The sequence below is a fragment of the Lithobates pipiens genome, unplaced genomic scaffold, assembly GCF_037356315.1.
Source record: "Lithobates pipiens isolate NorthernLeopardFrog02 unplaced genomic scaffold, aLitPip1_a1.2 Scaffold_16, whole genome shotgun sequence".
NCBI classification, from domain to species: Eukaryota; Metazoa; Chordata; class Amphibia; order Anura; family Ranidae; genus Lithobates; species Lithobates pipiens.
In genome coordinates this window covers 9146202-9170784 of record NW_027507748.1, presented here as the reverse complement: position 1 = coordinate 9170784, position 24583 = coordinate 9146202, and the positions used below count along the sequence as shown (strand labels likewise).

At 46.5% G+C, this 24583-nt stretch overlaps 1 protein-coding gene across 1 annotated transcript in view; it reads left to right on the top strand.

Moving 5' to 3' along the window:
- Positions 1–24583, top strand: part of LOC143981502 (uncharacterized) — a 157507-nt gene that overhangs the window by 118307 nt on the left and 14617 nt on the right. Inside the window, exons 3-5 of the mRNA XM_077479370.1 lie at positions 12970–13197; positions 18442–18705; positions 20146–20409. Of these exons, the coding sequence (XP_077335496.1) occupies positions 12970–13197; positions 18442–18705; positions 20146–20409 (756 nt within the window). The remainder of the gene's footprint in view (positions 1–12969; positions 13198–18441; positions 18706–20145; positions 20410–24583) is intronic.

Sequence of the window (24583 nt, the reverse complement as noted above, 5' to 3'; positions counted from 1 at the left end):
AGGCACCCTGTTTTGCCCAATTATGGCTCTCTCAGCAGAGCGTGCTGTGATTGGCCAAAGCATGCAGGTCAGGTGCATGCTTTGGCCAATCATCATACAGCAATGCACTGTGATCTCGCAGTGCTTTATGGGGCATTCCGTGACACTCAAATTTTTCCACCAACGCCCCATAATGTTTGGTTCGTTTATAGAACAAAGACGAACATCTGATGTTTGAGTCGTATTTACGTTCGACTCAAACCGCGTGCTCGTCCCTAGTGGTAAAATGCATTAAGAAGGGGTGGTACCTGGGTGGGGACGTCTTGAATGTTGCAATGCTGTTTGTGGAATAATAAAAGTGTTTTTAAGAGCTGACATCAGTGTGCGGTTCACATTCATCAGTATGTGAAGAACAACACATTCTGATTGGCCTTTATTATAAAATAAAAAAAGAAAACGTATACAATGGTTTAGGTACAGATGGTTCATCATTAAGAATGTTATCCAGTAATGCAGATCTTTGTCAGTCACAATGAACTACACCCAAAGCCTAGCCCTGCAGAACACGCCCAATCCTATATATGACCATTACCAGATATGACCATTAGGGATGAGCCGAACACCCCCCCGGTTCGGTTCGCATCCAGAAAATGCGAACAGGCAAAACATTTGTGCAAACGCACCGTTAAAGTCTATGGGACAAGAACATGAATAATCAAAAGTGCTAATTTTAAAGGCTTATATGCACGGTATTGTCATAAAAGTGTTTGGGGACCCGGGTCCTGCCCCAGGGGACATGTATCAATGCAAAAAAAGTTTTAAAAACTAACATTTTTTCAGGAGCAGTGACTTTAATAATGCTTAAAATGAAACAATAAAAGTGAAATATTCCTTTAAAATTCGTACCTCGGGGGTGTCCATACTATGCCTGTAAAGTGGCACGTTTCCCGTGTTTAGAACAGTCTGACAGCAAAATGACATTTCTAAAGGAAAAAAAGTCATTTAAAACTAATCACAGCTATAATGAATTGTCAGTCCAACAATACACATAACAGCTCATTGATCAAAACGGCATATGGATTTCCTCACAGCGGAATCCCGCGCCAACATAAAAAAAAAAATGGCATGGGGGTTCCCCTCAAAATCCTCACCAGACCCCTCCAGTCTGGTATGGATTTTAAGGGGAACCCCGCGCCAAAAAAAAGAAAAGAAAAAGGTGTGGGGTCCCCCCAAAAATCCATACCAGACCCTTATCTGAGCACGCAAAGGAAAAGGGGGGGACAAGAGAGCGCCCCCCAAATTGTACCAGGCCACATGCCCTCAACATTGGGAGGGTGCTTTGGGGTAGCAGCCTCCCAAAGCACCTTGTCCCCATGTTGATGGGGAGAAGGGCCTCATCCCCACAACCCTTGCCCAGAGGTTGTGGGGGACTGCGGGCAGGGGGACTTATCGGAATCTGGAATCCCCCTTTAACAAGGGAACCCCCAGATCCCAGCCCCCCCTGTGTAAATTGGTAATGGGGTACAAATGTACCCCTACCAGTTCACAAAAAAAGTGTCAAAAAGGTTAAAAAACACAAGAGACGGTTTTTGACAAGTCCTTTATTAATTTCTTCTTATTTCCGCTTCTTCCATCTTCTGGTCTTCCTTTGGTGTTCTTCTTCTTCCTCCAACTTCTTCTTCTCCATCTTCTTCTTCTCCATCTTCTTCTTCTCCATCTTCTTCTTCCTCTTCTCATCCCGCATTTTCCTCCGGCTTCTTCTCCACTCCGTCCTCTGCACAATCCGCCTCAGTGGGAGTCTTCCGCCATGTGATGCTTCTGTTCTTCTGACACTTCTTATATAACGGTGGGCAGGGATACCCGGGCAAGGATACTTTGCTATGCTTTTCCCGTAATGTCAGAGGGGGGCGGGGTCACCTGTTTACGTAAAAACGGGCCAGCACTTCCACTAGGCAAACTAAGCAGCAGCTTAGGGTGCACTGCTGCCAAGCTGGTGACTTACCCACCAGAGGCGGCTCTAGGCTTTGTGAGGCCTTATTTGCCTAATTTGCCTAATTAGAGAGCCACCTCTGTTCCCCACTAACCTGGCCGAGGAACACAAGAGGCTGAAGAATGCCACCCTACACAGTCCTGGGATGATGACTGACTCTCCAGAGAAAGCAGCTGCAGTGGACGACATCCATCACGGCTGCTGTGGAGGAGGTCAGCAGCAGCTCAGCCTGTGTGGCAGGCACAGCTGGGGAGGCGGAGGAGGACAGTGGGGAGGGGACACTGGGGAGTAGGGCAAGGCAGGCACAGCTAGGGAGGTGGAGGAGGACAGTGGGGAGGGGACACTGGGGAGTAGGGCAAGGCAGGCACAGCTAGGGAGGTGGAGGAGGACAGTGGGGAGGGGACACTGGGGAGTAGGGCGAGGCAGGCACAGCTGGGGAGGCAGAGGAGGACAGTGGGGATGGGACACTCGGGAGATGGACAAGGTGGGCACAGCTGAAGAGGCGGAGGAGAACAGGTGAGGGGTCACTGGGGAGCTGGACAAGGTGGACACAACTGGGAAGGTGGAGGAAGACAGTGGGGAGGGGACACTGGGTTGCTGGACAAGGCGGGCACAGCTGGGAAGGTTGAAGAGGACAGTGGGGAGGGGAGACTGGGTTGCTGGACAAGACGGGCACAGCTGGGAAGGTTGAAGAGGACAGTGGGGAGGGGACACTGGGGAACCAGATGAGGCGGGCACAGCTGGAAAGGCAGAGGAGGACAATGGGGAGGGGACACTGGGGAACCAGATGAGGCGGGCACAGCTGGAAAGGCAGAGGACTACAGTGGGGAGGGGACACTGGGGAACTAGATGAGGCGGGCACAGCTGGAAAGGCAGAGGAGGACAGTGAGGAGGGGACACTGGGGAACCGGATGAGGGGAGCACAACTGGAGAGGTGGAAGAGGACTGTGGGGAGGGGACACTGGGGAGATGGACGAGGTGGACACAGCAGGGAAGGCAGAGGAAGACAGTGGGGAGGGGACATTGGAGAGCTGGACAAGACGGGCACAGCTGAGAAGGTGGAGAAGGATAGTGGGGAGGGGACACTGAGAGCTGGACAAGGCAGGCGCAGCTGAAGAGGCAGAGGAGAACAGTGGGTAGGGGGACACTGGGGAGCCGGATGAGGTGGGCATAGCTGGAAAGGCGGAGGGGGACAGTGGGGAGGAGACTCTGGGGAACTAGATGAGGCGGGCACAGCTGAAGAGGTGGAGGAGGACAGTGGGAGGGGACACTGGAGAGCTGGACAAGGCAGGCACAGCTGGGAAGGTGGAGGAGGACAGTGGGGAGGGGACACTGGGAGCTGGACAAGGGGGGCACAGCTGAAGAGTCGGTAAGAACAGTGGTGAGAGGTCACTGGGGAGATGCTGGTAGCTGGAAAGGCGGAGGAGGACAGTGGGGAGGAGACTCTGGGGAACTAGATGAGGCGGGCACAGCTGAAGAGGTGGAGGAGGACAGTGGGAAGGGACACTGGAGAGCTGGACAAGGCGGGCACAGCTATGAAGGCGGAGGAAGACAGTGGGGGGGGGGACACTGGGGAGCTGGACAAGACGGGCACAGCTGGAGAGGCAGAGGAGAACAGTGGTGAGAGGTCACTGGAGAGATGGACGAGGCAGACACAACTGGGAAGGCAGAGGAAGACAGTGGGGAGGGGACACTGAGGAGATGGATAAGGCGGACACAGCTGGGAAGGCAGAGGAAGACAGTGGGGAGGGGACACTGGGGAGATGGACGAGGCGGGTACAACTGGAGAGGCGGAGGAGGACAGTGGGGAGGGGACACTGGGGAACTGAATGAGATGGGCACAACTGGAGAGGTGGAAGAGGACAGTGGGGAGGGGACACTGGGGAGATGGATGAGGCGGGTACAGCTGGAGAAGTGGAGGAGGACTGTGGGGAGGGGAAACTGTGGAACTGGATGAAGTGGGCACAACTGGAGAGGTGGAGGAGGACAGTGGGGAGGGGACACTGGGGAACCAAATGAGGCAGGCACAGCTGGGAAGATGGAAGAAGACAGTGGGGAGGGGGCACTGAGGAGCCGGACAAGGTGGGCACAGCTGGGAAGGACACTGGGAGCTGAATGAGGCGGGCACAATTGGAGAGGTGGAGGAGGACTTTGGGGTGGGAACACTGTGGAGCCGGACAAGGCGGGCACGAGGACAGCTGAGGAGGCGGCCATCATCAGGTCTCTGGATGTAGGAGAAATTCTGCTGCCCCAGTGAGCCTTCCCTGACCCTGTACTCTGTTGCAGTCACCCGTGCCCTAGGCCAGACTACCTCTACCAATTCCCCCCCGCCAGACGGGAGGCGGGAAAGGGGGGATGCTAGTCTTGCCCAGGGCACAAAATAGTCAAGCACAGGCCCTGTCTGTGTTATCAATAAAGACTTTTGAAGTGGATATCTTCAATAGTGTTGTGTTTTTTAATCATTAGTCTCATGGGATTCCAGATGGTTCTACATCAATGTGTGTTATATGAGGGGGGAGGGGAGTGTACACTGTGACCTGACTGGGATCTGTATTCTGTCTGTGCAGGAAATGTCCAGGAGGAAATATTCACCCGGCCGGGATCTGACCTTCTCCTCCCCGTCAGACTCCATCTCACCCTCAACCATACAGATACAGCAAGATGTGACCAGATTTATTGGGACTATTGGAAATCACCCACACAAGAAAGAATAGCCAGGCACTCTAATTGTGAGCTATCTGAGTCCGGATATTTCCCCAATATAAGGATATCGGAGAATGGAAGTCTCATCATATCCAACGTGACTCTGGAGAATGATGGGAGATACAATGTGCAAATATTCAACTCTACAAGGAAGCGCATACAGACATATTTTTACACTGTCCATATAAAAGGTAAGTCCATCCAACCCCCACCCCCAGTCCTAGCAGTGTCCTCCCCACTCTGTGTCTTTATATACACCGTCCATGTAGAAGGTAAGTCCATCCAACTCCCGGTCCTAGCAGTGTCCTCCGTGTCTTTATATACACTGTCCATGTAGAAGGTAAGTTCATCCAACCCCCACCCCCAGTCCTAGCAGTGTCCTCCCCGCTCCGTGTCTTTATATACACCGTCCATGTAGAAGGTAAGTCCATCCAACCCCCACCCCCAGTCCTAGCAGTGTCCTCCCCGCTCCGTGTCTTTATATACACCGTCCATGTAGAAGGGAAGTCCATCCAACCCCCACCTCCAGTCCTAGCAGTGTCCTCCCCGCTCCGTGTCTTTATATACACCGTCCATGTAGAAGGTAAGTTCATCCAACCCCCACCCCCAGTCCTAGCAGTGTCCTCCCCGCTCCATGTCTTTATATACACCGTCCATGTAGAACAGGGGTGGCCAACCCGCGGCTCTCGAGCCGCATGCGGCTCTTTGATCGGTTTCCTGCGGCTCTTGCGTTCGGGCTGGTTCATTCGGCTCTTGCGTTCGGGCTGTTTTATTGTGGCCCTTGCGTTCGGACTGGGCCGATGGTTCAGTGGGCTGGTTAAGTGACAGGCAGCCCGAGTCTCTGCACTCCTCCGCTCCTCCCACACATCAACAGCCAATCAGCATGTAGTGTCCCCAGCCCGCCACATTTGAATAAATAGGTGCTGGAGTGAGGCTGAAGGGGGGCAGAGGAAGGAGAAACACGCTGTATCTGAAGCCGATGAGATACAAAAAGGTATGACCACAAGTGTGCAGGTTACTGATCTGTCCTCCCTTCTCCCTCTGTCTTGCTCTGTACTTTTTTTTTTTTTTAATAACTGTTTCACCTGAACACTGATAAGATCTGCTCAGCACATTCTCTGTCTGTTGATAGTGTGACACACGGCTGGCTGTTAACCATTTCAGTTTCTTTTCACTTATTTATCCAGAGCTCTGTGTGTGCTGCATGTTTTCTGTGATGTTTTTTGGAAGAATTTACTGCTAGTTCAGGCTAGAAGACCCATTAACAGTTTATTGTTATCCTGACCAGTTCACTGTTTGTAAGACAATTTGTATTTTGGAAATTAGATGAGCTGCTGTCTTCTGTCACATGGATGTACTTTCAAAGGAAGATTACTGACTTGATGAAAATGACTGGCCTGTGGTCTTTGTAGTGTTAAAAAAGTGTGTGATATTTACAATAAATCCAGCTGAGCAAAAGTATGTGTGTATGAGGAAGGGATGGGGTGATGTTCATGTGTGCCATGCGTATGATGTGGCTCTTTGCGGTAACTCTGTAAAAAATGTGGCTCTTGGTCTTCGTCTGGTTGGCCACCCCTGATGTAGAAGGTAAGTCCATCCAACCCCCACCCCCAGTCCTAGCAGTGTCCTCCCCGCTCCGTGTCTTTATATCCATACATTATATAGTAGAAGATCTGGGAGAGACGTATGTACAATGTCCTCTGATTACTGCCCCATCCTCACCATTCCCTGTGGAGTCACATCTGCAGTGTTGGAGTTCAGTCTACTGGGATGAAGCTGATTTATCAACATTGGAGGACGGAGTTTACTTGCAGGACAGGCTGCAAAATGTCAGTTATGTCATTGTAATGTAAGGATCACAGAGCATACCATATTGTATAAAAATAGAAACTATATTCAAAAAACAAAGTTTAGAAATACAAAAATATAACATAATGATAGAAAAAGGAATCATCACCTTTTCCCTTGAATTAAAAAACAAAGTTTTAACGTAGCAGACGTCCCCCTTCACACCTAGTGACCATAGTGACCCTTCTTGCCTTCCATGTACCATAATGATCCATCCTCCGTGTGCCATAGTGACCCTTCCTGCCTTCTAGGGATGAGCTTCGAGTTCGAGTCGAACTCATGTTCGACTCGAACATTGCCTGTTCGCCTGTTCAGCGAACAGTGAACAATTTGGGCTGTTCGCAGCAAATTCGAAAAGCCGGAACACCCTATACAAGTCTATGGGAGAAATCTAAAGTGCTCATTTTAAAGGGTAATATGCAAGTTACTGTCCTAAAAAGTGTTTGGGGACCCGGGTCCTGCCCTAGGGGACATGTATCAATGCAAAAAAAAGTTTTAAAAACAGACGTTTTTTCAGGAGCAGTGATTTTAATAATGATTAAAGTGAAACAATAAAAGTGTAATATTCCTTTAAATTTCGTAGCTGGGGGGTATCTATAGTATGCCTGTGAAGGGGCGCATGTTTCTGGTGCTTAGAACTGTCCCTGCACAAAGTGTCATTTCTGCAGGAAAAAAAGTCTTTTAAAATCACTTGCGGCTAAATTGTCGGGTCTCCGTAATACAGAGAACGCTCAATGAGTGTTCTCTGTATTAGCCGACAATTCATTCATTCATTGATTTAAAAAAAAAAAAAAAAAAAAAAAGCGTGGGGGTTCCCCTAAATTCAATTACCAGGCCCTTCAGGTCTGACATGGATATTAAGGGGAACCCCGCATCAAATTAAAAAAAAAAATTGACGTGGGGGTCCCCCTAAAAATCCATATCAGACCCTTTATCCGAGCACGCAACCTGGCAGGCCGCAGGAAAAGAGGGGGGACGAGAGAGCGGCCCCCCCTCCCTCCTGAACCGTACCAGGCCACATACCCTCAACATTGGGAGGATGCTTTGGGGGTCTGTGACCCCTCAAAGCACCTTGTCCCCATGTTAATGAGGACAAGGGCCTCATCCTCACAACCCTGGCCGTTGGTTGTGAGGGTCTGCGGGCAGGGGGCTTATCAGAATCTGGAAGCCCCTTTTAACAAGGGGACCCCCAGATCCCGGCCCCCCCCTGTTTGAAATGGTAAGGGGGTACAAAAGTACCCCTACCATTTCACAAAGAAAGTGTCAAAATGGTTAAATAAGACAAACACACTTTTGAAAAATTCCTTTATTAAAAATAAAAAAAATTTAAAAAAAAGATTCCAGCGGTGCTAATCCACTCTTGCTATCCAGCGACGAATCTCCGGGGTCCAGCGATGGATGATCATATCCAGCGACTGGGGATCTCTCAGTCCAGCGCTGTCCATACATCCTTCTTCTGTCTCCACTGCGGAGACACTGCAGGGATCCCAGCGCTGACGTTTCTTATATTAGGAGGGCGGGGCCACCCATCCCCTGACCCCGCCCCCTCTGACGCTGGTGAAGGGAGCCAGGGGTTCCCCAGTGACGTATGGGTGACCCCGCCCCCTCTGATGTAACGGAAACCTGCGTTACATCAGAGGGGGCGGGGTCACCCACACGTCACTGGGGAACCCCTGGCTTCCCTCTCCAGCGTCAGAGGGGTGGGGTCAGGTGACGGGTGGCCTCGCCCTCCTAATATAAGAAACGTCAGCGCTGGGCTCTCTGCAGTGTCTCCGGAGTGGAGACAAAAGAAGGATGTATGGACAGCGCTGGACTGAGAGATCCCCCATCGCTGGATATGATCATCCATCGCTGGACCCCGGAGATCCGTCGCTGGATAGCAAGAGTGGATTAGCACCGCTGGAATCTTTTTTTAATTTTTTTCATTTTTAATAAAGGAATTTTTCAAAAGTGTGTTTGTCTTAATTAACCATTTTGACACTTTCTTTGTGAAATGGTAGGGGTACTTTTGTACCCCCTTACCATTCCAAACAGGGGGGGCGGGATCTGGGGGTCCCCTTGTTAAAAGGGGCTTCCAGATTCTGATAAGCCCCCTGCCCGCAGACCCTCACAACCAACGGCCAGGGTTGTGAGGATGAGGCCCTTGTCCTCATCAACATGGGGACAAGGTGCTTTGAGGGGTCACAGACCCCCAAAGCATCCTCCCAATGTTGAGGGTATGTGGCCTGGTACGGTTCAGGAGGGAGGGGGGCCGCTCTCTCGTCCCCCCTCTTTTCCTGCGGCCTGCCAGGTTGCGTGCTCGGATAAAGGGTCTGATATGGATTTTTAGGGGGACCCCCACGTCAATTTTTTTTTTTAATTTGATGCGGGGTTCCCCTTAATATCCATATCAGACCTGAAGGGTCTGGTATGGATATTTAGGGGGACCCCCACGTCATTTTTTTTTTAAATTTGACACGGGGTTCCCCTTAATATCCATGTCAGACCTGAAGGGCCTGGTAATTGAATTTAGGGGAACCCCCACACTTTTTTTTTTTTTAATCAATGAATGAATGAATTGTCGGCTAATGCAGAGAACACTCATTGAGTGTTCTCTGTATTACGGGGAGCCGACAATTTAGCCGCAAGTGATTTTAAAAGACTTTTTTTCCTGCACAAATGACACTTTGTGCAGGGACAGTTCTAAGCACGGGAAACATTCGCCCCTTCACAGGCATATATAGATACCCCCCAGCTGCGAAATTTAATGGAATATTACACTTTTATTGTTTCACTTTAATCATTATTAAAATCACTGGTCCTGAAAAAACGGCCGCTTTTAAAACTTCTTTTTGCATTGATCCATGTCCCCTGGGGCAGGACCCGGGTCCCCAAACACTTTTTAGGACAGTAACCTGCATATTACCCTTTAAAATGAGCACTTTAGATTGTGAACGTTCGAGTCCCATAGACTTTAATCGGGTTCTAAAGTTCACACGAAGTTTAGGTCTGTTCGCAGGTTCTGGTGCGAACCGAACAGGGGGGTGTTCGTTCGGCTCATCCCTACTGCCTTCCATGTACCATAATGATCCCTCCTTCTGTGTGCCATAGTGACCCTTCCTTCCTTCCATATACAATTATGACCCTTCTTACCATAAGCCATAAGGATCCTTCCTGTCTTCCATGTGTCATAGTGATCCATCCTTCCTATCTTCCATGTGCCATAGTGATCCTTCATGCCTTCCATGTGCCATATTGAGCCTTCATTCCTGCCTTCCATGTGCCATAGAGATCCTTGCTGCCTTCCATGTGCCATAGTGATCCTTCCTGCCTTCCATGTGTCATGGTGATCCTTCTACCATAGTGATCCTTCTTGCCTTCCATGTTCTATAGAAATCCTTCCTGTCTTCCATGTTCCAAAGTAATCTTTCCTGCCTGCCATGTGCCATAATGATCTTCACTGCCTTCCATGTGCCATAGTGATCCTTCCTGCCTTCTATGTATCGTAATGATCCTTTCTGTCTTCCATATGCCATAGTGATCCTTCCTTCTATGTACTGTACCATAATGATCCCTCCTTCCTTCCATATACCATAGTGATCCTTCCCTCCATATAACAGTGATCCTTCCCTCTCTCCAATCTCTCTCCCTAAGGAGTTGGTTCACACTGGAGACTCCAGCTTGTAGCACAGCAATCAAACCATGTTTGATAGGTACAAGGAAGCCCACGTTTTGTGTAACCATGACCCTTAAGTCCCTCCCACTATCATGTTTGACCACACCCACTTTTTGCTACAAAGCAAGTCCCTATCTCCCTGAAGTGTCCCTTATTCTCAAATGCAAAAGTAGGGAGGTGTGCAGACACGATGTAAATGTGTATATCACTGTGTCACAACAGTTCATGAGCTATATAGCTCTATGTGTAGCAGGGTGAGGAGCTGCACGTCAGAAGGAGAAAAAGCAACGTCAATGCAAATCATTATAACATAAATCATAAAAGGCTCCAATATTGCAAACCTGCGTGATCTACGGACAGGCGTGGAAGCATACAGCACAGTATGTAAGCCCAGATCAGCTGTAACAGCAAGAGAGCCGTGTAGACAGCAAGAAATTACAGATAGATGCAGTTATAGTTCAAAGGCTATAACACATGCTGGGAAACATAACCGCCAACCGCCTAAAAACTCACACATGCCACTTCAGATGGCACAACACACTCATGAGTCCAGTGACTCGTCTCTAGGTCTTAGCACTCCTGCAGACCAGTACTGTGTGTTAAGAAAGGCATCTGATATTGCAATCCCATCCACAGACCACTAACTGGGCTCTTTGGGCTCACATCTCTCAGCTCCAACCTGCGTGTCTCGGAAGCGCTGCCTTCGCCGCTCACATGTGCTCTCAGCTCAAACTGCTGCTATCCATAGAATGTGTAGAAAAAAGTGCAGCGCTAAAATATATGAAGAAAGTTGTTGGGCAAAACTTACAAAAAAGTGCAAATTAATGACCATATAATGTGAGCAGTGTTACCATAAATCACATACAAAACAAAAAAAAATGCTAAATACTGCAAAAAACTTGCATACATAGCATATAAAATCGCATATAAACCAAGAAATTTATAAATATTGCAAGTAAATAAAACTTGCATAGCTCAAGCAAAACTAAGGAATATGCAAGACCAGAAGATATATGGAGAGTGCTACAATAAAAGTGCAAAAAATATGGTGAGAAAAAAATAAATAAATATACAGTTAATATCTAAGGAAGTCCATAAAAGTGACTAAAAAATCTATATATGAATATGTGACTTGGTGTGATTGCTTTACCTCGTGATACCCGTCACCTCTAGTAAAAGGAAGGCTTACCGGACCGCAAGGAACCCCCCCCCCCTTACTCAGGAAGGTCAAAGAGTGTGAATTGGATCACAGATCCCCAGAAATGAACTCCAGATCTCCTAGGCCTCCTTGGTCTCCTGGGCATCTCTTGTCAATGACCTCTGTGTCCCTGACGGTCTCTCAATCACGGTAAGTATCCCAACTGTTCAAAAGGTTGTGCACATCTTGAAAAAAAGATATGATACTCCAAATAGTGTGATATTGTCTCATCAAAAAAGATTTATCGGAGTAAATGATACAAATGCTGTTTGGGAGCTTCCACAAGTCTCCAATTAGCATAAAAACAAAGAGTTGCTAGCAAGTAAAAAGTCCTGTATACATGAAGCAAATTTGAAGGCTTGATTGGTCAAATTTCAAATTCAGTGGTGGCACTATTGAATCACAAAATTTTAGATTTTTGAAAGAAAATTATTTTGGAATTAGACCTATATAGGGCCTGAATAAGTGTCTAAAAACACCTGAAAATTCAATTCAGTATTCAACCCAAATGGTGTTAATGTATTATGTTCATAAATCCACAATTTCTCCTTTGTAGTAACATCCTATCAAAATCTCCTCACCTTAAAGTGATTGCAAAGGTTTGTTTTAAAAAAACAAAAAACAAACATGTTATACTTACCTGCTCTGTGTAAGGGTTTTGCATAGAGTGGCCCGGATTCTCCTCTTCTAGGATCCCATGGCTGCGCTCCTGGCTCCTCCTCTGCATCGAATGCCCCCACGGAGAACCACATTCCATGGGGCACACTCCCAAGTCCTTCTGCTGCCTCCATTGACACAGACAGCAGGACTCTGCCCCACCCCCTGGCTCCCGTGTCACTGGTTTTGATTGACAGCTGCAGGAGCCAATGGTCTGAGGAGCCCCAGAACCAACTTCCCCCCATTCTCTACATCTGATAACCAACCTAAAACGTTCAAATCCAATCTATAACTATAACTTAATGAGATTAAATGTGACAGAAAATAAAATCTTAGATATTTGGTGTACTATACTCCAGGTTGGGGAAGCAGATGGTGCCCATATGATATGGACTGATTTTGGATTTCCAGCCTCCTCCGGCAGTGACTAAAAGGGAAATATGGAACTTGTTTATGATGTTACAATCAGTAGAAGGGAAACCAGTGCTCATTGAATCTTCATAATGGTCTGCTATGGGGAAACCATCATACACTAATGCAACTGGGAGAAGGAAATGACCTCATCTTGGATTTGGAGATGTTCCCCCTGTGTATGGCGGAGGGATAGTCTTCTATTTTTCAAGATTTGCATTCTTCTGTAAAATAGTGGGTGAGGGTTAGAAATGTGGGGGCTTTCACTGCTGCTCCTGAAAAAGTTGCTTTCCTGGTTGTCTCTGTTTTCCGTATCTGTAGATAGCGAGTCTCTGATCTAGAACAAGCAATATACTCATTTCAGGTTGGTGAATCTTGTAGTCAGAGAATCAGCATGACAACCAGGTAACTGGTATTTTTCAGAAGGAGAGTGTAGCCATGGCAGCCTCTATATTTCCATAGGACCATTGTGATAAGTCTCCGTTTCAATACACTGACCAATCATATCCTGGAATTCTGTTCCCCCAGTCCCCCTCTCCGACATCACTGTGACCTCCTCCTGTCTCCCGGATGGCAGCGCAGAGGCTGAATGTTCGGTGAAAGGATCAGATCCACGTTATTCCTGGAGTTTGGATAGAAGATCTGTCTCCTCACGCAGTCGGGTATCTTTTCCTTCTCCGGTCTCTGGAACCCTCCACTGTGATGTCACCAATCAGATCAATAATCTAAGTAGATCCATCAACATCTTCTGTCCAGGTTAGTGAGAGAAATGTCTCCAGGCTGAATTTACAGCTAAAGTTTTTATTGAGAGTTAAAATATTCCAGACACAAATTACGTAACTGAGTGATCTGCTTCCATCAGAGCCTTTTACCTTTCCTTATGGATCACAACACAGAATTTATCTTTTTTTCTTTTTTTTTTTGTTAAATCTTTATTTATACACATAGGAAAAACAGCATATCAATCAGGTACAGAAGATTCAAATAGACTGCCAGTATCCAAAATAGAACAATAGAACAACCCCATTTAAGTCTATGGGACCCGAACAGAAAAAATCAAAAGTGAATATTTTGAAGGCTTATATGAAAGTAATTGGCTATAACATTTTTTATGTTGCGCTTTAAGCTTTATTAAAATCACTGCTCGTGAAAAAACGATTTGTTTAAAAAAAATTGTTTTGCATTGATACATGTCCCCCATACCGGGGGACATGTATCAATGCAAAACATTTTTTTTAAACAATCGTTTTTTCACGAGCAGTGATTTTAATAAAGCTTAAAGTACAACATAAAAAAATGAAAAATTCCTTTAAATATATTGCATGGGGGGTCCCCTTAGTATGTCTGTAAAGTGGCACATCTGTAGCATAAATAGAACACACTGCAGAAAAAATTACATTTATAAAGAAAAAAAAAAAGAAAATGAAATCACATTTACATCATGATTGCAATTGTCAGCACCGGGCTATTGAAAAAAAACGGCATGGGGGCCCCAGCAAAATCCATACCAGCCCCTTATCCAGCATGCACGGTCACGGCAGTGCCACCAGGTGATGTCACCAGGTGATCCCTTCCCTATATAGGAACAGTCAAATGGTGGAGACTGCAGTAGGTGGCCAGCCTTCATGGAAGGCGGGAACATTTTTATTTTTCGGGTGCAGCGGGTGGTGTGATTGACGATTGATTAACATCGGGGGAAACAGTTTTTTAATAATTTTTTAATAAAGGAATTGTCAAAAACTGTCTGTTTTTATTACTTTTTGACACTTTTTGGGTGAATGGGTAGTGGTACTATATACCCCATACTCATTGACAGGGGGGATGGAATCTAGGAGCCCCCTTCTTAAAGGGGGCTTCCAGATCCTGATAAGCCCCCTGCCTGCAGACCCCTACAACCACCGGCCATGGTTGTGGGGATGGGGCCCTTGTTTCCATCAACATGGGAGCAAGATGCTTTGGTTCCCCATAGCACCCAGCCCCCCATGTTGACGGCATATGGCCTGGTATAGCTCAGGGGGTGCTCACTCCCCCCCCTTTCCTGACCTGGAAGTTTGCATGGCCAGATAAGGGTCTAGTATAGATTTTTTGGAGTGGGAGCCTACACCTTTTTTCATTACTTTTAACCGGCAATTTAAAAAAAAATGTTATTCAGCTGCCAGCGGGGAAACCATTGAAAGCTGATAACTCATCGGTTGTTAAAGATGCTGGGGTCTGCTTCCCGGCCCATCCCTTAACAATCAGCTTTTACTGCACCCTGATTGGGCAAAGCTTAGCACTGTGCCACGGGCAGTGGATTGCAGGGTGTTTGGCGGGGCTAACACCCGTTGAACACCCTGCAAATTTGGATGTTGGACGAATGGGCTTAACAGCCAATGTTCGGCCCGAACTGATGCTTGGGCTGAACTGTCCGCCCAACACTAATACTGTAGAACTGTAGGACAATACAGTGAGTATAATGAAAAATAAAGGCCCAGAATAGGGCTCAGTACTGGGGCCTATCAAAGTCCAAGGAGCCAAGTAGAGCTAGAGAAAGAATCCAAGACACGGGGAGTGGAAAAGGGTAGAAGGGAAGCAAGAAGGTGGGAGAAAAAAGGTAGGGAAAAAGAAATAGAAAAACCCAAACCTCTTTGGGGAAGAGGATAAGAAAACAGACAGCATGAAATCTTTCTAAACCTTCCCTAGTTTAACAATGTGATCAACAGTGTTAAAGTGTCTGACATGTTCAACTATATGGAACTATACAATCACTTTTTTTTTTGCTTGAAAATTATTTAGAATCCCCAAACATTATATATTTTTTTTAAAGCAAAGACACTAGAGAATAAATTGGTGGGTTTGTTAATGGTCTATATGCTCAGATCTGACCTTTTAACTATTAATATACTTTGGGTTTATCTTATACTCTTTTGCAATCTGTCACTCATTTTTAATTATTTTGCGGCCTTGATTTCCTTTTTACATTCTGTTATATTCCTTAAGATATTTAAATGATGATAGTGTTCCTTCATTTTTATATGTTTTAAAAAGCCAGTTCCTGGCTACATGTGCATGGCCACACCACCAGCACTAATGGTCATCATCTAGGTCTCTCTGCAATGGATTCTCACCTTTAGAGGGGTGTGCCGAATCCTGTTTGAATGTGGATATCTCTTGCTTCAAGGAAGCCATGTGCTGGGAGAGCTCTCTTATGGCCGTCTGCATTGCCGACAGGGGCGATGGAATCAATGCCTCCTTGTTCATGCCTCTTTGTCATCACCACAGTTGCTTCCATATCTTACTGTTTCCGCACAACTGCATCCAGCAGGCATGTACTGGCCATCGGGACTACCAGGAGATTCCCGGTGGGCCGATGGCTCAGTGGGCCAGTCAGGTGCAGTCCTGGAGCTGCTCCTCTCTGACAGTGAGTGATTGCGATTTCACTCCTGTCAGGAGGAGCAGCTTCTGTCATATGCTGGAGAGAGCATTAGGCTTTCTGCTCCCTCCAGCCTGTTATTACATGACTGGAGAGAGGAAGAAGAGAAGCTGCCTTCAGAACTGTGAGTACATGTGGGAGGGTGGCACTCTGATGTAAGGGGGCTGCTGATGGGAATCTGATGAAAGGAGCTGGTGATGGGACTCTGATGTAAGGGGGTGCTGATGGGACTCTCAAAATGTAAGTGGGCCGGTATGGATGAAGTCCAGGGCCAAATTTATTTCCCAGTCCAGCCCTGGCATCCAGTATCCAGTATCGTTAAATGAAAGAACGGGTTGCACTTTGATTCAAACCTGTAGGAATCTTCTGACTGGTCCAGCCTTCCTTTCCAGCTCAAACTGATCTGAAGCAGTTATATCAGCACAGACTTGTACATCCTATTTCTCTAGGGGCTTCCACAGGTTCTGTAGGGCTAACGTGAAGTGGGTGAGGCTTTATTGCTTTTGTTGAAGAACCTCCATCTTAAGTCCAGCACCATCATGTTTTATCCAGGCTGGCCCGGTCCACTTCTGGTAGCACCATCACCGCTTGGTGGGCATCTTCCTTTTAGGGAGTTGATAGCCAGCAACATGATCAGCCATGCAGGAACCTGATACAGGCACGCAGCACTCTCCAGCCTCTCGTCTCACCTAGACAGAGAGATATTGGACCCATTAAACCTAGGTAGCAGGGCCAAGGCTTCTGTTAATGGCGCCATTATGGTCCCTGCTTCTCCATCCACACCCGTTGCATAGAAAGGCATATCCTGCCATCTGCCACCAAGTGTAGAAAGGTGCAGCGTGATGCTGTGTGCAAAAAGCACATGGAGTCCAGGCGCAGCAGCAGGAATATATTTTAACAAAAGTCCAGCAATACACAACAGGCTCAGAGGAAAGGCAACTGACTGGGAACATTTACAAATTGTTACAGTGATGGAACAGTAAACTGTAGACTAATGCCACGTACACACGACCGGACTTTCCGGCAGATTAGGTCCGACTGACTTTCGGCAGAGTTCCGATGGACTTTCCAAATGAACGGACTTGGCCACACACAATCACACTAAAGTTCGATGGATTCGAATATGATGATGTATCACTGGACTAGAATAAGTAAGTTCATGGCCAGTAGCCAATAGCTGCCCTAGTGTCGGTTTTCATCCGTCAGGCTAGCATACAGACGAGTGGATTTCTCCATAGGAACTGGGTCCGGCGGAAAAAATTGAAACATGTTCTATTTCGAAAGTTTGTCAGATTTTTGGACTGCAAAGGACCAATGGAGCCCACACATGATCGAATTGTCCGACGGATTCGTTCCGTCGGACCTTTGCTGTTGAAAAGTCCGGTCGTGTGTACGCGACATTAGGGGTCCCGATAGCGTCTGCCATTAGGAGCGGAATGTAGCTTGGCCAACGACACCCAAATGGGGAGGCTTCCAGGAAGGATGACGTGTCACTGAACTTTCTCTACTCCTACGAAACCCTTCCCTGGCTCTAAAAACTGCCCCTGTCAGAGGGGTGGCCTGTCCCTACTCTAGCCACTTGCAAAATGTACTTTAAACCTGGGAATCAGGGTCTTAAATAGACTCTGCCTGACTCAAGATGGACGCCAATCACATGGGGTGCCAGCATCCAATTGGATAGCTGCTTTTCTGTGACTTAGGAAACCATAGAGAAGCTAGGTTCCCCTCGACTTCCTCCTCCATCTGCAATGCAGATGAGCACCACTTGCAGCAGAGAAAATAGACTGCACCTGCCTATAAGCACTGCCAACTTTATTATCAAACCAACCCTTCTACGTAGCAAAGGTTTTTGGTTCTCTTATTTACCCACTGGTTTAGCGCAATATTTTATTTGGAGAGGACCACTTTTCATAACCCCCCAACAGAGGGTTTCCATAATAACAGAAGAAGAATTAGCACAAGGGACACATCCTACTGTTTTATCCCTTGTGCTGATTGTTTCTGTTTGTATTAATGGCTGCACTTCGACTTTAATGTGTTCCATCTTTCCCTCCATGTGTAGCTTCAGCCTTTTTATTGTTTTATGTAAGATACCAGAGCTGACGGAGGGCCAGATTAGTGAGGTCCAGCTCAGGCAGCCATATGAAGTCCATTGGATAAAATGGAGGATAGATACAATATATAGGGAGGAGGATTTCTGGCCTTCCATTAATAAGAACAACAATAATAATATTACCAACAAACATATAAAAGCCAACAAAAATCCCTGAATACCTGCAGATATCACTGTGTGCAATCCCCTAGCGTGTGGTCATGTCACCCAATGCCTAGTCTGAAAGAAAGGAATATATTTTCATTGGCTGGTGGTGCCCTCCTGTAGAGATCACCCAACCAAAGCCTAGGCATCCTAATCACATTATTGGCCCCTATAGGATATTGCAGTAAAATTTTCTGCAGTAAGGATATTTCAGGATTTCATTGACTTTTTATGGCTGTTGTGTATTGGGGTGGACGGGGTGTTGGGGGTGACCATACTGTATTTCATTATAGTGCCATATTACAGATCTCCCCATCTCTGTGTCTCTCAGTTCCAGTATCAGATCCATTCCTGGATGTGAGGTGTCTCCAGAATGGCAGCGCTGAGATCTCCTGCTTGGTGAAAAATGGGACTGACCCCTCCATCTACCTGACTGTGAGTGGAGAATGGAAGGCATATAATGTCACCAGCTCAGAGCGGACAGTCCGTGTCACTGTGCCTCCTGTGTCACCGCCCCATTCCTGGAATATCAGATGTTCAGCAAAGAACAACATCAGTGAGAGATCCACCAATCAGACACGAGCTGCTTGTCTAGGTGAGTGACGTGTGTCTTTTCCCTGCTGAGTCCCATTTATAAACTCTGTATATACCAGAGCAGTGTTCATCCTCCTTATTATACTGTGTCCCCCAATATAGAACAGGCATCAGACAGATTCCATGGGCTGGTCAGGAATCACAGAGATCCTGTGATGTCACTGACCAAATATAGTCCTGCCCATATATAGAAAATTACCTCACCCAGGACACCCCGCCCCTCAGCTGTCACTTATCAGAGCTGTCAGTTCACTTTACACAAACCCAAGGTATGGTCAAACAAATGGCATGGGGGGTTGGCACTACCCTGGGGGCATGTACTAAAGCAAAACAAAATGTAAATAATTCCATTTGGTGGGGACACTGGGGAGCAGAGATTTGCAGTAATGCTGAAACATTAAAAATGCAAAACTCCATTAAATAGCATCCCTGGGTTCCCTGATCATGCTACTAATACCAGATCAGAAGAAACTATTATTGCCAGACAACTAGGATTGCATTCCAGCCTGGTTAGGTAATGGCTCTCCTCATTACCACAGATCTTGTCTTCAGATCTCTAACACAAATATAAATGCCACATCATCCTCAGGGGTGCCTGCAATGGGACTTTGATGCAAAATTCATCTGGAGGTATCTCTAAAAATAATCTATATATACTGGGGTAGTATACAGTATGTGCACAGTTCCACCAGCACTCTTATCAGGCTGTATGTGTAGCTCTTCCCCCAAAGGAGCTGCTTGGTAATTTGGGCTCTCTGTTCTGCACCTAAATTCCAAGAACAACCTCAGCGCCTCTGACACACCTGGTTGAGTAAAAGTTACTGCACTAACTTGTAGGAACGCAAGTGTAGATACCTTTAAACTTGATTGCGAATTAGTACCAGGAAATAGACACAAGGCCGTTTAGTGGCAAATTAATTCCATATATTGGCACAGGTTAGAATAAATGGTAGTTTAAGACAGTACAATCACTATGTCAAGATAACTTAGAATAGAGTTCTGTACCACTAGACTCATGAATCAGCAAACTCAGCAATAAATGGTGCATATAAGTAATAACTGAAATGTGTATAATAATACTATATCTAGTCTAAAGTAAACTGGAGGAGAATGGCTAGAATATGCTGCAATGTCCCCTGAGAGGCACCTCTTAGCATAAGCAATAGGTGAAAGTCTCTGCTTATTCTAACAGCTGCAAAGGGATGGCCTTTAGTCCTATCTCTTCAGCCGACTAGCATTGGGGCCCAGTTGTACCATCGGTGCACATGAGAATAGTCCTAGTTGAGCCTGCAGGCAGCAATAAGGCTGCCAGATGACTGTATGGTCAGTTCCTAAAGAGCTCAGTAAATTCACACAGCAGCAGCTGACCAGTCCCAGCGATATATTGCATCCATCTGGTCACACACAGAGATTAGTCAACTCTCATTTTTGTGTCTCTCAGTTCCCGTATCAGATCCAGTCCTGGATGTGAGGTGTCTCCAGAATGGCAGCGCTGAGATCTCCTGTGAGGTGGAGAAGGGGACTGACCCCTCCATCTACCTGACTGTGAGAGGAGGATTGGAGGTTTACAATGTCACCAGCTCAGAGCGGACAGTCCATGTCACTGTGCCTCCTGTGTCACCACCTTATTCCTGGAATATCAGCTGTTCATCAAAGAACAACATCAGTGAGAGATCCACCAATCAGACACAAGATGCTTGTCCAGGTGAGTGACGTGTTCTATCCCTGTCTCATTATTCTTTTTACTAACAAACGTGTTATACTTACCTCCTTATGTGCAGCTGGCTTTGGACAGAGCAGCCTGGATCCTCTTTTTCCCGGGTCCCTCTTTGCTGCTCCTGGCCCCTCCCTCTTGTCAAGTGCCCCCAGAGCAAGCAGCCTCCTCTGGGGCACCCCAGCCGAGCTGAAGCTCCATGTGTTCATTCAGACATGGAGCTCTAGCCCCGCCCCGTCCCCTCTCTCTTCTTATTGGCTAACTGACCTTGATGGATTGACAGCCCCGGAAGGCAATGGTGTCATTGCTGTATCTCAGCCAATCAGGAGAGTCCTGGATGGCCGAGGGACTTGTGCACATCGTTGGACAGAAATGGGGCTCAGGGAAGTATTAGAGGGTGCTGGGGAGCCTACTACACACAGAAGGCTTTTTATCTTAATGTAAAGAATGCAAGCCAAATTATTTACCTTGTATCAGTTTTAAGTTGGAACCCTGTGCAAAAATCAAGAAAAAAAAAACAGAAATTCCCCCAAAAATTCATATCCGACCCTTATCCAAGTATGTAGCCTGGGAGGTCAGAATAAGGGAGGCTGAGCTTCTCTATGTATGAATAAATCAGACAGAAAATCCCCAATATTGAAATAGTAAAATTCTATAAAAAACAGAAGCAAAAGGAAAGAAAAGAATAAATGATAGTACCCAGAACTATGTATATAGATATATCTATACCTATATCTATATCGCCCGGCTCCTAATGAGCAGACGCTATTGTTTTTGTAAAGTTAAGTTAAGTTTGTCTGAAGCTGCAGTTTGGCTCAGACTAATTATGTCAAAGTTCTGGTTTCTGTACCAGTTCAGCTGGGTTGTGCTGGTTTCCACTTGGCCGTGGGTGTCGCTGTCACCACCGGTAAGTGTTGGAAATGCAACAGGCTGAATGCATTGGGTACCCCTTTTACTCAGAAATAGCCCAGTGGGAGTGGTTCACCCGCTGTGCATTCTGGGTAAGGGTACTTAACTACTTCCCACCCGGCCAATGCACAAATACGGCCGGGTGGGAGCTGCCTCCTTCTGACTGGACGTTCAGGAACGCCCTTCAGAAGGAGGGGGATCGCGTGTGCCCGCGCACGGCGGGACACAGCGTGCCCTCGGACACGGCGTGTTACGAGTCTGTGAGGAGAAGGTGGGTGGCTCTGAGAAGAGCTTTTGGGGGGTGTAGATGAAAGGAGGTCTCCGGTGCGGATTATTTCTTCTTCGGAGCGGCCTCCTTGGGCTTGGCTGCTGTCTTGGGTTTATCCGCCTTCTTAGCCGGACTCTTGGCGGCTTTTTTTGGCTTGGCTGCAGCTTTGGGCTTCTTGGGGCTCTTTGCCACCTTCTTGGCTTTGGCAGCTGCAGGCTTTTTTGCGGGTTTCTTGGTGGCCTTTTTGGGGCTCTTGGCTGTGGTGGACACGGCGTGTCACCCGGACACAGCACATCTCGGATCGGCAGGGGGGCTCTGTGATTGGCCCTCCTGATCACATGACGGCCGTGTCCAATCACAGCCGTCATGTGATCAAAACAAACAGCCGGTTGCTAGGCAATCGGCTCTCCTCTCCTCACACGGAAGTCGTCGCTGAGGAGAGGAGAGCAGATCACTGCAGCCGGCTGGTGATCAGTGAGTATGAGCGTGTAAACACACAACACACCACACAGTGTAAACACACATGTCCCCAAAACACACATGTCCCCAAATAATAAAACACAATTTAATACAGTAAGCTTCAAATGGCTGTTAGTGTCATGGATTTATTTATTTATGTATTTTTAATCTCTATATGCTCATGTGAGATGTTTGTTATATCTTTAGTAATTTGTTAACGTGTTTTATATGTTATGGTCATTCTCTCTGCCTTTTCTGTCTGGTCCATGCCTGTCCTTGTGACCCCGGGGAACATTCTGGCTTTTTTGCCCTCCCACGTGGCCACACAGCACCGCCCACCCTGTCGTGTCCTTGGCAGGGTGCGCGGCACCTGGTGGGGCTGCTGGTCGTTCATCGGCCTTCCTTCTGGCCCGCCCCTGTCGCCGCGCTATTGCCCATTCATTGCCAGGTCAGCGGTTCCCCTTGGCACATCCACGGCGGTTCGGGCATCAACTGACCACCGTCATTCCTTTGCAATGATATGTTTTCCACCCATAGCCATGGGAGGGCCTTTTTCTCTCCTTCCACTCCAGAGGCAGGAGCAGAAGCAAAGTCTGAGGGCAAGCCGGGTCATACACAGGTTAGAAGGTTCAGCAGATCGGGTCCCAGGCACACAGGGACCATTCAACAGCTTCTCATATCAGTCGCAGATCAGTTTAAATAGGTCACTGGACACCAAGTGTGCACACTAATTGGTATGCGCACGTGCATGTGTATGCTCATGCATGCACAAGCGCACAGCAAACTGGAATAGTACGTCTAACATTGCCCCTTCACATAGAAGTATGAGCATGTGTGCAATGCACACACGCATGAGCATGAGCATAGTTCTACACTGATTTTCTGGTACAGTGGAACCTTGGATTGCGAGCATAATCCATTCCAGGAGAATGCTTGTAATCCAAAGCTCTCTTATATCAAAGCGCGTTTCCCCATAGAAGTCAATGGAAACAAAGATTATTTGTTCCGCATTGACTTCTATTGCATGCGATACCCCATGTGGCCAGAGGTGTAGGGGGGTGGGGCGCTGGAGAGCCTTGGAAATACTTGGGGACAGCTTGGCTGCTTCAGTTAGACTGCCTTTACTGGCGGCTCCTGCGTGTATGCGTGAGGGTGACATCATTGCGGCTCTGGCCAATCACAGCTCTGGAGCCCGCAATACCCAGAAGTAACTCTGGGAGCAATATTGCCGGCCAGAGCGGTTTACGAGGACCTCTGTGGGGGCTTCGATCTCCAGTAATACATAATGAGTTAGTATGCTATGCATACTAGCTCATTATGTTCAATAAATCCATATATTGTAGAGCTGCACAATTCTGCAAAAAAGTGAGAATCACAATTTTTTTGCTTAGAGAGAACAGATCACAATTCTCAAAAACTTTTTATTTTAAAGATTTACAACCTCTGAACAAACAAGATGGCAATAACATAAGCCATAATACTCTTCACTTCAGTCAAATTGATTGATTGAGAGAATGAGTGAGAGATTGATTGAGAGAGCGATTGGTTGATTGATATTGATTGATTGAGAGAGATTTATTGATTGAGATTGATTGATTGAGAGAGATTGATTGATTGAGAGAGATTGATTGATTGAGATTGATTGATTGAGATTGATTGATTAAGAGAGATTGATTGATTAATTGAGAGAGATTGATTGATTGAGAGAGATTGATTGAGAGAGATTCATTGGTTGAGATTGATTGATTGAGAGGTTGAGAGAGATTGATTGATCGAGAGAGATTGATTGATTGATTGATTGAGATTGATTTATTAAGAGAGATTGATCGATTGATTGGTTTAGATTAAGAAAGATTGATTAAGAGAGATTGATTGATCGAGAGAGATTGATTGAGAGAGAGAAATTGATTGAGAGAGATTGGCTGATTGAGAGAGATTGATTGATTGAGAGAGATTGATTGAGAGATTGATTGGGAGAGATTGATTGATTGAGAGAGATTGATTGATTGATTGAGATTGATTGATTGAGAGAGATTGAGAGAGATTGGCTGATTGAGAGAGATTAATTGATTGAGAGAGATTGGCTGATTGAGAGAGATTGGCTGATTGAGAGAGATTGATTGATTGAGAGAGATTGATTGGTTGAGAGAGATTGATTGAGATTGATTTATTAAGAGAGATTGATTGATTGAGAGAGATTGATTGATTGAGATTGATTAAGATTGATTGAGAGAGATTGATTGAGATTGATTTTTCGAGAGAGATTGATTGATTGGTTTAGATTGAGAGAGATTGATTGAGAGAGATTGATTGAGAGAGATTGATTGATCGAGAGAGATTGATTGAGAGAGAGAGATTGATTGATTGAGAGAGATTGGCTGATTGAGAGAGATTGATTGATTGAGATTGATTGATTGAGAGAGATTGGCTGATTGAGAGAGATTGATTGATTGAGAGAGATTGGCTGATTGAGAGAGATTGATCGATTGAGATTGATTTATTGAGAGAGATTGGATGATTGAGAGAGAT